The sequence below is a fragment of the Galeopterus variegatus genome, unplaced genomic scaffold (assembly GCF_000696425.1).
Source record: "Galeopterus variegatus unplaced genomic scaffold, G_variegatus-3.0.2 Scaffold89, whole genome shotgun sequence".
In the NCBI taxonomy this organism is placed as follows: domain Eukaryota; kingdom Metazoa; phylum Chordata; class Mammalia; order Dermoptera; family Cynocephalidae; genus Galeopterus; species Galeopterus variegatus.
The window spans coordinates 85222-97760 of record NW_007726200.1 but is presented as its reverse complement, the minus strand read 5'-3'; the positions used below and the strand labels follow the sequence as shown (position 1 = coordinate 97760).

Below are 12539 nucleotides of genomic sequence, written 5' to 3'. Positions count from 1 at the left end.
TGCAAACCTCGGTGTTGCTCCCATGCCTCGCTCAGCCAGTGAGCGGGAACCGGTCTGTATGTGGGATCCGAACCCTCGGGCGGGAGCGCCGCCGTGCTTCCCAAGTGGGGCACTTATCCAGTGCGCCACCGGGCTGGCCCCATCATGAATATTTTCATAATTCAAGGATATTTGGTGTATCTTGCCTTAAATTTTAATAAATAATATGAAACTTTATTCAGTTAACACCAAAGTTGAACTAATTCCTTAATGTGTTTTGACCACAGTTAACGGGGAGGTGGGGAGAAGGTTTTTCTTTTAAGAAGCATTTAAAATATATATCTTTGTTGGTTGAACTTGAAAGCATTTCAGATGCTTAGGAATGAATACTATCCCCCATTTTAGTCTTGTTCTTTAATCTGAGAACAATTTCCCACCAAAGGTGACCATCATGCTATTTTACAAGCCGGGGATGCTGGATTCCATGCATGATTTCATGTGGCAGAATATCAATTGCCATCTTGTGAAGCTCTCTCCTAAACAAACAAGCAAAGCCGATATTGATTCCAAGAGAAGAGAATATTAACAGGGTGCCGACTGTTCGGAGACAATCTGATCTTTTAAATCATGTGCTTTGATTATATGTATATTGAATAAACATAATTTTATAAATGACTATTATGCTAATATTAATCACCAATTACTCTAGAATGCTTTCCAGTTGAAAGGGATCATAGAGGCATTAGGCCTTCATGTCTAAACCCAAACTGATGTGACTAGCATATGCATGCCTTTTCTTGACTGCTAAAGAAAATTTTCCATGCATATTTAAGAATCATTACATTTGAGTTTTAGAAAAGAAATTTATGAATGCGTATTTTCATTTTCTAACAAAGATCTCCTCCCAGATGTCCTGATTTGTCTCAGTGCTAATCTCAGAATCATCTGAACTCATTTCTTCCCTCATGACAATAGTCCATGACAAATCACATAATCTTGTCTATTTCGCCTTAATGGTACATTTGCTGTTTTGGGCAGTCACTATGTGAAAATATGGATAACATTTTAAACTTTGTTAGCCTTTAATTTCTCTTAATGTTAAAAAAGAGGAATTGGAGGCCATTGGAGGTAACTATTATGTTCCCTTCCAATTCTAAAATTATGTCATCTTGTGCTTATATGGTTCTATCCCCGGTGCCACTATGCACTGTCCTCATTTCACAACCAGACCATGATGCAATTACATCTGAACTCTTTTCTGCTCATCCAGACTGGCAACCTATCGTCACATCCTTGTAACAGAGTTATCTTCCCCCATGTCCACCTCCATCATGCCATCCCCATATTTGATGTCTTCCATGGCCTCCCACTGTTGACATGATGAAGTCCAAACTCATCATTAGTACTGAATTGAGGTCTCTGCCATTTGGCCATGATCAGTCTTTTCATCTTTCTCACCTCCCACTCTGCCACATGAAATACTGAATTCCAATTGAAATGGGCTACTAAAACTTCCCCCTGTGAGACATCGCTATCTCCGTGTTTTGCTCATACAGAATGCCCTCCTGTGCTTTTCTCAGCTACTTGCATCTGTCCTCTGTGACCCAACTCATATTTTACTGCCTTCATGCCCTTCTCCATTAAACTGTCTACAATGCATCTTCCTTCTCTGCACCCCGTTGCCCTATCCACAGAAGTGTCTCCCTAATGCTTAATATCAACACTTCACTATTTAAAACCCTTTCTATTGTGCAATATTCAATACCACTTACTTTTGACTTGTGATAGTATATATTTGGTCTATTTCCAAAGTGATGACAAGAAGGCTTACAATAGAGACCACACAAAACAGTATGGCAGTGACAAAAGGAAGTGAAAATACAAAACCATAGTGGCAGAAAATAAGTAACATGGGTTAATGAAAATTAAAATCATCTGTGTGTTTCCTGGCAGTCAAGACAAAAAGAAAAAAAAAACAAAACAAAAGGAGCCCATTAGTTGTCATTTGGCAGTGACTTACTGTTGGGTTGTGCATGTATGTATTTTTTTTTAAAACTTTTTATCTGTATGCATCTTGTCTCAGTAACTAATCTTTATGATTGCTAGGATTTATTTCAGGAATTACGCAGAAAGCATCTAATCTAGCATATCACAAGAATTTGATAAATAAATTAATTGATGGCTAATGTGATATCAGAGTCATAAATTTGTTTTTATTTATTTATTTTTTTCCTTTTTGTCTTTTTTCGTGACCGGCAACGGATCGCAACCCTCAGTGTTGTGCCCGCACCTCGCTCAGCCAGTGAGCGGCCGGTCTGTATGTGGGATCCGAACCCTCGGCGGGAGCGCCGCCACGCTCCCAAGCGGCGCACTGCAGCAGTGCGCCACTGGGCCGGCCCCAGAGTCATAAATTTGAAGCCATTTTCTTTGTCTAGAAAATCCAAATAAGTATATAATACACATGTGAATGAAAATATGAACATAAGAAAAAGACATAGAAATCTCACAGGGAGAAAGAAGGGTCTGAGGAAATTAAGAAAGCATTCATAATCTACTTAATATTTTTGAATAAATGTCTATTTAGATATCTCGTAATACGGATTAGCCAATTTTTAGGAAGATATGAAATTAACTTTATTGGAATTAAATTGTCTATTTTAATTTATGTCATTATCATTAGTGAAATAGGTAATAATATGCCACTTTCCTGGAATATAAATTCATGGCTCACACAGCTTCTGAGTTTTCTTTCCCTCCCTAAATAGCAGTTTTACGGGACTGAAAGGACACTGTGCACATGCACCATGTTGCTCTTTGCACTTTACGTTGGGGTTTCATTTCTTTTTTATCTAGAGTTATTTTTTTGAACTTGGTATGGGGACATTTTTAAAATGCAGGAAACACTCTGGTCTAACCCTGTCCAATAGAGATTTCTGTGATAATGAAAATATTCTATATCTGTGGTGTCCAATGACATCAAAATGTTCTAAAATCTGTGCCACTAACCTAAAATATTGAACACCCAAAATGTGGCTAGTGTGACTGGATATCTGAATTTTAAACTTTATTTAACATTAATTACTTGAAAGTGGCTAGTGACTACAGTATCGGACAGAGCAACTTTCACAGGGCGGCTGCTTTAAGAACAGACCTTTCCTTACTTGATTGGGTACCTTTAAATAGTAGATTCTGCGGACCACTGTTTCTTTACCATCTTGTGAAGTTTTAAGTGACCATGCATTAACAGGACAGCTTTGAGTGTCTTTATTATTCGAAGAAATCTATGTTGTCGAAAGTAAAATTTCAGGGAATTTGTTATTTAATGTCGTGTTACTAGGGAGAGGATCATCCTGTTTCTATCATTATTACTTTTGTGCTTGGACTGAAAGATAAAATTTTATATAATAGGAGTCTTCATAAGGTATAGACAGACCTCCTTTCACTGGCCCTACCAATGTGCAGGCACTCTTTGGGATAATTTGCATTTGTATCTTTAGTCTCCCTCTGCAGGGCGTTCTCTGAGGTCCTCTGTAGGTGGGGCATCTGAGGTAGTGGGATTGCCAAATTCTTCTCTAGGTGGATTTTTCTGTTTGACTCTCTTGTTTTGCTCACAGTTCTATGAGCAAGTAGGCGGGGTTTGGTTTCTTTAGGCCAGCAGGAGCTTGCTCTAGCTCTTTCTTTTAATTTCTTTAATTCCAGTGAGGATCCTCACACTTGCTCTTTGAAATGCTGTTTTGTAAATTGCTATTTCCTCTAGGCCTGTTATGCTTTTTTTCCATCTGCGTTGAAGTCTCTTTTCCCAGTGGGGCCTTTCTTTCTCAACTTAGTCATGCTATGTGTGGAGACCCACATCCATGCTAGTGGCCTCTCTGACTCATCCCAGGAGGTTCACTGCTCCAGGGAATCCCACTCAGTGCAGTGGAACAACAGGGAGGATCGGAGAAGTGAGCCCTTTCTGAAATCTGCCTCTGTCCCTGGAAACTCTCCTTCTTGTCTAAAGCTATATGAAAAGTGGGGAAAAAAAAAGAGCAAATATATCCTTCCCCCTTTAAGGTAATGTTTGTAGTAAACCGTGTTTAGCAATTCTAATTTTCAGTTTATAAGGTACTTTTGTTGTTGCTGCTGCTTTCAGATATTCCATAATCTGGCTAGTAGAAAACCCTGCGAATGCTCCAATTTTCCTTTTTCCTGCACCAGCAAGCCAAGAGAGTCAATTCTGACAGTTACGTTTTCCTTCCAGCTACAAATTAAACTGTTCCCCCTTTTGAAACATATTATTCACAAATGTGAACAGTCTCTGAAGGATAGCTCTTCCCATCCACAGATAGGAGGTGGGGTGGGTGGAAATTGCTCATCCCCTTCAGTGGTTGCTCTAGGCTTGTGTAGAACCCAGTCTTCACAGTCTGATCCTCCAGGCCAGGATTTTCCTTGGCCCTCCTGGTCCCTCAACAAAACAAAACAAAAAAACAAACAAACAAAAAAACCCCGATGCCAGAGAAGGCACAAGCCCATGATTTCCCAATCCAGATGAGTGCAGACAATAAATTCCTATGACTAGATTTGCTAAAAGGGTCAGAGGTGAATAACATAATGATAATAAAAAACTGACCACTGAGTCAGATCTGAGTTTGGCCAATAACCCAGTCAATTAATCTAATTTTAATCTTACCAAGTACATCCTAAAAGTATAAAAAGGAACTCCAGCCTGAATGTCCCATTAGCTCAGAGCAGGCAGACCTAGGTAGTCACTAAAGAAGCAAATTTCCACACCTAACCAGAGGTGATTATAGGAGAAATCAAGAGGCACACATCATTTTTGGTTTTGCAAATTCACTTAGTTGCACATGTGTCATATTTTTCTAGTTAAAATGTTTCATATATACCTGTGTGTGTCTTTGTCTTTAGTCCTAAGCATTTCCACCCAGTTTATTATTTTTAAGAAAATCACTTCAGATTATTTTAGCTAGGGGAACATGCCCATTCTATCTGGCTCTCACCTCTGGCACAAGACCTTACCCTGTTACGTTTCTGCCTTCCATGTGCACTGGGAACCGTCGCTAGACTTTCAACCTGGGAGGGGAGCGCAACTATCTCACCCTCTGAGGGTGCGTGGGCTCATCAGCTGCTGAGGACAGAAGGTTCACGGGCCGGAATAAAAGTGTAGTTCTATGAACTCCTACAAAACGCACTTTAGCTAAATTCCAGCTGAACTAACCAGCAGGAGGGGTAAGGAAGATATGACATTTCTGACGACCGGGGGAGCCCCCCACGCATCAAGCCCAGAAAACGGCGTGCGTGCGCCAGAGCTAGAGAAGGATGCACAGGCTGCCTCCAGAGGAGGGCTGTCCCGGCCCCGACAGCGTCCCTTCCTCGCTGGCCGCCTCAGCCTACCTTGACCACTTCGTCGTTGAGATGCTTGGGGTCGCGGTTGACCAGGTCGATCTCCTTGGTGTGCGCGTCGTACACTTGCTTCTCGGTCACCTCGTCTGCCATGGCCTTGTTGTTGGGTTTGTAGATGTTGCCCTGTTCCCGGATGGGAACGGTGTAGAGATGTCCCTGCGGAGGGCGCACGGCCAGGAGGGGGAGGGTGGCAGCGGCGGGCGGTGGGAAGAAAAATGCGAAAAGAAAAACAAGCGATCAGCAGTCGGCCGGGCGGCGGGGAAACCTCGAGCTCGAAATCGAACTAGCCGCTTCGACAGCCAGGGCTCCGCGCACACAAAACTCCTGCGCGCCGCAAGCTCTTTAAGAGGATTGAAGCGAGGACACCACACCCCTCGGTACCAGGCCGGGAGCTCCTGCCTCCCCCGCCCGCCGCCAGGGGTCAGGACAAGCCCCGCGGCGCGATCCGCCCCGGCCCCCGCCCCGCGGGGCCCCGCAGAGACCCCGGACTGGAGGGGCCCATCCCCGGCTTCTCCCCAGCCCCTCTCTCCGCCATTCCGCCCTCGATCCGAGCGCTTCACCTGCTCCGTTTTCCCGTCCCCGGCCCCCATGTACCCCCGTCCCCATAATTCCTTCCAGCTCTATCTTCAAGATCCACGGAACCTCCCGACCTATAGAGTGTCCCCATTTTCGTTGCTTCTTGGCCGCATCCCCCTCGCACCTGCCCGCGTCCCCCACCCTCCCTCTGCCCTTTCATCCCTCCACGGCTCCCCTCACCCCCTGTGGTGCTCACAATCCCTCATGTCCCCATCTCTGGGCCGAGCCATGTGCCAGACTCCCTAACCCTGTATCTCACCCGCACAACTCCCGCGACCCACCCTCAGGTCACTCCCAGGCTGCCGGAAGGTGACTGATCCGCGGCTGCGTTTGGGAAAACAAGGTCTGCACCCTCGGGCGGAGCCCGAGCGCGGAGAGGTGGTTGGAAGTGGTGGCGGCAGTTGGGGGAGGGGAGGCCCACCCCTCTTGGAGCACCCCAGCCCGACGCCAAGATGCAGAAAGAGTTCTTGAGATGGCCCAAGAACTTTGGAAAGTGCAAACAAGGCGCGCCGCCAGCCGGGCCAGGTACCTGGAGAGGGCTCGCGGGGACTGTCCCCAGGATGGCGGGTAAATGACCCTCCACCCCTCACTCCAGCCCCCCGCCTTTCAGCGGGCAGAGGAGGGACCGTGGGGGTCCCACGACCAGGGAGCACCCCGGACCCATCCAGAAAACGTGTCCTCTGTCCCGCAGACCCAACTTCAAGACCACCCCCTTTCCGCGTTCTCCTAGCGCAGGGGCTCCCCTGGTCCCCTCCCCAATAGGAAAACATGAAACATTCCTGGCTCCTCTTCACCTCCCCTCCCAGGCCCATTCCTCAGCGGTGCCAGCTCCAGAGGAGTGCTCCGAGGTCGAGAGAGGGCTGGGGCGAGGGAAGAAGTCGGGGTATTTGCAGGGAGACAGCAGAAGCCGGCGCCGCACGCGCGCCCGGCCCGGCGCGCCCCCACCCAGGCCTACCTCCGAGTCTACGTATTTGCCCCCAGACATGCTGGCCGGTAGCTGGATGAAGGCTCTGAGGAGATTTCTCTGGGCTGTGATTTAAGGGAACCGAGGAAGGAAGATCTTGTATTGTATGGGGGGGTGGGGGGGTGGTGCGGGGAGCGGTGACAGGGAGGGAGCCTCCTGGCCGCCCGCCAGGGGTTTGTTCTGCTCGCGGTTGGCCGGGACGTGCGCTGCGCCGGGTCTAGGCACATCCCCAAGGTTCTGGCGGCGGAGGGCGGGGACGCCGGCAGGGAGCAAAGGGCGAGTGAGAAAGCGCCTCTCCCGCGCTGGGCTGCTGGGGCAGATATTTTAAACCTGGGGCAACACTTTCCCAGCTGTGAACCACCGAGAGGCGTCCTGGGGAGGAGAGCGAATGTTTTCGCGATGCATCATCTCGGCAGGGGTGGAAGGAGCCGGCGCTCCTGCAGAGATGCCCAGTATGGGCAACTCAGGCTGCAGGGTCAAGTCTGCCCTGCCCTGAGCAGTTTTTTCCCCCATCGCCCACGTTCCATCGCTGCCTGAGACGTATTCGTCTCCCCGTTTCACAGAGGAAGGGCTGAAAAATGGCTCGTAACCTTTAGGTACTTTTCACATCTAAACACAAGGAAGGAATCTGTGTGGGTGCCTGTGTGTGCTTTTGGTGACACTCGTTTACATCTAGGAGGTGTGGATGGAAAGTTGGAGAAGCAGGCATGCAAAATTGAACGTTTCCCACCCGCTTCTGAAATGTCTCCCAAACGCTTTGAAATAAATCAAAGTGTTTAACTTTTCTATAATTTTATTACTGATCTTTTCTGGAGCAAAAGAAATTCATGCCAACAGGGTATGCCATTTTAATAAAATAGATTGAATATTTACAATTGTAGAAATATTTAATTAGAGCTTCAATTTTATTACCAGAGAGAATTAATTTTTTTAAATGTACTTGGCTTTGAGGAGAGACTTGATCTTTTTACTAAATGATTAGACTTTTAAAAAAATGTGTTAGCCGTGAAAATATTTTATCTGTTCTTGAATGTGGGGCTTCTCTCTTTACCTTATTATAAAGCAGCATGAGACAAATTAATCAGTAATCAGTCATTTTATTTTTTGGCTATAATGTTGAAATTTGCTATCCAAAAAGTGGAAAGGGCATTTTGCCTACGGTTCTATATGCAATCAAAAGTCAAATTGTCACTCGAAATAAAAAATCTGAGGAATACACCTGAAGGGGCACAGGTTAAATTGAAAATACTGGCATCCAGGAAGGGGAATGTGAGGTGGCAGTAAAGAGGGGGAGAAGAGGAAATAGAGGACAGAATATTGGAGCTGATTATCTAGTTGGAGAAAAGTATGAAAATGTAAAAGAGAAACATAAGGACAGGCTATTGTTGATAGCAAAAAGGCAATATCATTTTGAAAAAAAGGTCAGTTTCAAGTAGGAATGTCAGGGAAAGTGTTACACTGTCACAAATGTTGGTATGACTTTATGCTGGCCATTAATCGATAGGAAATTAAAGATCTTCCAATAGTTGGGGTTTCTTCATTTTATTTCTGCCAAATTACATTTCTAAAATTTTTGAACAATTTGTGTTAAACTTGATATTCTAGAAAAAAGATTTTGTTAGGTTCTATGTGTTCTGTAGTGCCTAGTTCACCTCTAACGATTGCTAAAAGATTACCATGCATTTAACTCTTCACAAATGTTTGCTGCAAAGCAGTTGGGGTTATGTTCTATGGAAAAATGTGGAAACCGTTTCCCATCTATTGTTATTCAGTCTTCAGCTGCGATGAGTAATCTTAATTGTGAAAAAACTCAACAGGAACACAGAGAGAGTTTGTCCTGCATTCCAGCAGGACTTTCTGGGGAGGCTTGTCAGTGAATGCTTAACTAGTACTCTACAGAGAGAAAGCAACCTCCCTGGGGAAGTCCCTGTAGAAGTCAAATCAACAGCAGTACATGGAATCATAATGATCAGTGAAGCGTTGTCAATGCCAAAATGCATTCCTAATGAGAGGGAAAACCACAAACTCTTCATTAACCTGCCTCAACAAGAAACCGGCACTAAAGAGAAACAGATCTTACTCTGGTTATAATAGTTGACTTGGAAAAACAGCTCTAGCTTTATAAGAAATAATGAAAAGATGAAGAAAAACATTGTTAGCATAGGGACAAGATTTGAAATGAATAGATGATATAAACATTTTTTTTTCCTTTGATACCTATGCCGATAACTTTAGGCTTAGAGGCAAGTTAATACCTTTCTCCAAGTCATTTACTAAAAAATGGGTAGATGGCAACTTATTTGCTCTCTAATTTCTTTTTTTAGAAGCAACATTAGATTATGTGTTATTAGAAATATAGAGCTAAAAGGGAAACAGATCATCCAAACTGACCATCTTATAGATGACAAAACAGAAATTTAAATACACTAAAAATATTTGTTGGTAAGGAGTTTTGTTGGATAATAAAACATTTTAAAGTTGATAAATAACTATAGCACCTGTTAACAACTTCTGGGACACAGGATTCTTAAGTAGTCTAGTTGGGGCCTGCTCATGGCAAAATCGTGAAATTAGTTGCTTTTAGCATTCTCTCATCTCTTTCTCTGTGCCCCGTTCCCTTGGAACGACTTCTTCTTCCCATCTCTACCACCCTGGGTCCTTTTCATATTCTCAGCTAGCTTCATCTAATTCCTACTCTGGGATCAGAAGTACAAGGTCTGACCACTTACAGCGATATCAGTGGTTCGAAGAAGGAGGCATCTTTCCAACATTTCCCAGCTCCCAGAATCCCATGGCTCTCCAAAAGGGCCTTTGTCAGTGTATTCAGAAAAGGATTTTAGCTTGGGTTATAATAGGGGTTATCACCAGGTGTGATATTAAAAAAAATTTTTAATAACCAATATGGCAGAGCCACCCACCTGTGATTCCGGACTTTAGTGCCAGCACTGGAGTGTGCCTTAGGGTACTGCTGTTAGTTGCTGGATCATCAGGAGGTTGGGGGCTCTCAGGAGAAGGGCAAGAGGGGGTAGGGGTACGTTTCACAGCAGTGACTATTTACAGGGAAGCACATAAACATGTCAGCTGAATATTTACTCTGTTCATCCCCACCATCGCCCCATCCACCTTCCTCTACCCACCACTATCCACCAAATTCCATTGAGGGCTTCTTCCCATACCTGCCCATTTTATTTGTGGTAAGAAAAGAGTTTCTGGATGAAGACCTGCCTCATCTCCTGATTACTTGTTATCCCTGTTGTGGCTTGATGCCCAGTTGGAATCTTCCTTGGTTTGGGCTTTTTCACTTTGAGTATTTTAAATTATTATTTTTTTCTATTTATTTTCTTAAACAAACAATCAAACAACAACTTCTATGTTTAAAAAAATCTTTCCGACCAAGATGGTTGAGAAAGTATTCTTTCCATAATGTTAGCTTCACTTTCCTTATTTTTAAAATGGAAAACGTAATTGATATCTACCCAACAGGGGTGCTGTGGACATTTAATGAGTGATGCATTTAAAGCACTGAGGACACTGTCTAAATCATAATAGTTGGTAGGGTTAAGGGAACATATTTTAGGTCACAAATTCAGGCTTGGAATGAACATATTTTACTCCAAAGTGTTTTTATTGTAAAGTAGTTCAAACATTCTAGAAATAGTGAATAGTGTAATAAATACCCACCATTGATCTTGATCAAATATTATCATTTTGCCTTATTTGTTTCAGAGTTTTTTAAAGTGGAAAACATAGTAGACAGCATGGAAGGTTCTTGTGAATTGTAACTTTCTCTTTTTCTATAACTGACCTTAATTTCTTTTACCCCCATTCCTTCAGGTGGCAGAACCTTCATCGCAGTCAATTCCTGGTTTCTTCCATTTTGTTGGAGTTGCATCTCAATTCCAGAGGCTTCTAAGTTGCCGAGGAATCTCAGGATGGGTCTGTGGGGGAAAGTTTCTTCTTTAGCTGTGCATCTTGGCATCTGCTGATGGGTACATCTTTTTGTCCATCCTTGGTCATGAATCCCCTCATAAGACTGCTGCACTGTCCTTCATGCTCCTTCTATGTGCCCCTTAACAGCCAGAGACACTTTCTTGTTACTTCTGTCCCTGTCTTGAGGCTCTGTGCAAATCTGATGAATCTGCGTGGGCAGGCCTGGTGTGGCATCTCAGAGCCCCCCATGGTGAGTGTGGTGTGGGGAGTGGAATAGGTCCCTCTGCTCTGCCACAGTGCAGAGAAATTCCAGGGTATTGCTCCTTCCTTGGACACTACCCAGAAAAAGGAGGCATGAGTATCTCTGCTTTGAGATCCTACTAACTTGTCTGGGCCCTGTGCTTAGGGACACATAACTGCCAAAAACCACTTTGCTGTCTTTCCCCTTATTTCTTCTTTATATCACCCAACAATATTTTCATGCCCTGAATCTCCCAGGACTAACGCTTTTGGAATGAAAAAAAGCCATATCTCTGATACTATAACAATCCTTCCCTTATTCGTGGGGTTAAGTGGGGTAGGGGAAGGCTCCAGGGGCAGCCAGAAAAGAATATTCATAAACATTTCAAAAGTGTCATCCTTCCCTAGTTTTACTCTCTTTCCCTTTCACCAAATCCTGCCAAGATTTTTGCTAGCAACAAATCTAAGCTTTATCTGGTATATCTGAATTAAAACAAACCTTCAAACTCAAACTCCAAATGTATAAGTTTAGAATTTCTGCCAATATTTACATTTCATTGATAACTTCACATTTTGTCCTTCTAATTAATTCAGAATACTGATAGTGGAGTAATATGTTTGGCCCTTGGCATTCACTATGTTAGTTTACGATTTTGTTATCAAATCTTTTGTTATTCAAGACCAAATCAAATGGTTATTTAATATGATTGAAATAAGGTTAATTCTTGGGAAAACTTTTGAGTATCAAGTCCTGGATAGAAAAATGCAATTATTTTTTATGTTCTAATGAAAACTAGTTGGAGCGTAGTCATATTATGATTACTAGAGCAGTAGTACTGATGAGGCTTAGTGGCTCTGTCTAAATGATATCACAACAGCTAACTGAGAGTGAAAGATGAGGTGCACTAACATGTTTTTGTCATCATATATCCAACACATTTAAAAACTGAATTTTAGAGTGTATCAATGGATTACTGCTGCAATAATAGTGCATAAAGACACTACTACAAAACTCAGTGTCTCTGCACAACTACCGTTTGTTCCCACAATCTACCAGTTGGCTTGGCTGGGGCTCTGCTGATCTAGGTGGGGGTGCTGGGGCAGCTCTGATCCTCACTGCTCTGTGTGTCTCTCATCCTCCTTGGACCAGAAGCTATTTGGGGCATGTTGTTCTCATGCTCCAAGCATTAGCAGAGGCACAAGATGGCAGGAAAAAATATGAAGTCTTCTAAAAGCCTAGGCTTGGAATGGCACACCCTCACTTCTGCCCTGTTCCCTTGGCTAAGGAAAGTCACGTGACCTCACCCTATGTCAAAGGATGGGAAAGTAAACTCCACCAGTGATAGGCCACGGCAAGGCTGTGAATGAAGGGAAGTGTGGAGAGCTCAAATCTGTATCAAATGTGTGTGGTCATTAGAGACTGGTTTTTGGCTTTTGATTTTCCAAGTTT

General features: G+C 43.8%; 1 protein-coding gene across 3 annotated transcripts in view; it reads right to left on the bottom strand.

The window, feature by feature from the left end:
• Positions 1-7218, bottom strand: part of CAV1 (caveolin 1, caveolae protein, 22kDa) — a 45027-nt gene extending 37809 nt beyond the window's left edge. Inside the window, exons 1-2 of one of the 3 annotated variants that reach the window (XM_008580971.1) lie at positions 6911-7218; positions 5371-5535 (exon numbers count right to left, since the gene is read on the bottom strand). In XM_008580971.1, coding sequence (XP_008579193.1) covers positions 5371-5535; positions 6911-6940 — 195 coding nt within the window. In that variant the 5' untranslated portion in view covers positions 6941-7218. Of the gene's footprint in view, positions 1-5370; positions 5536-5939; positions 5970-6236; positions 6252-6910 lie in introns of those variants that run through there. The other 2 variants (XM_008580986.1, XM_008580979.1) reach the window with 2 other exon arrangements.
• Between the last annotated feature and the right edge of the window lie 5321 nt (positions 7219-12539).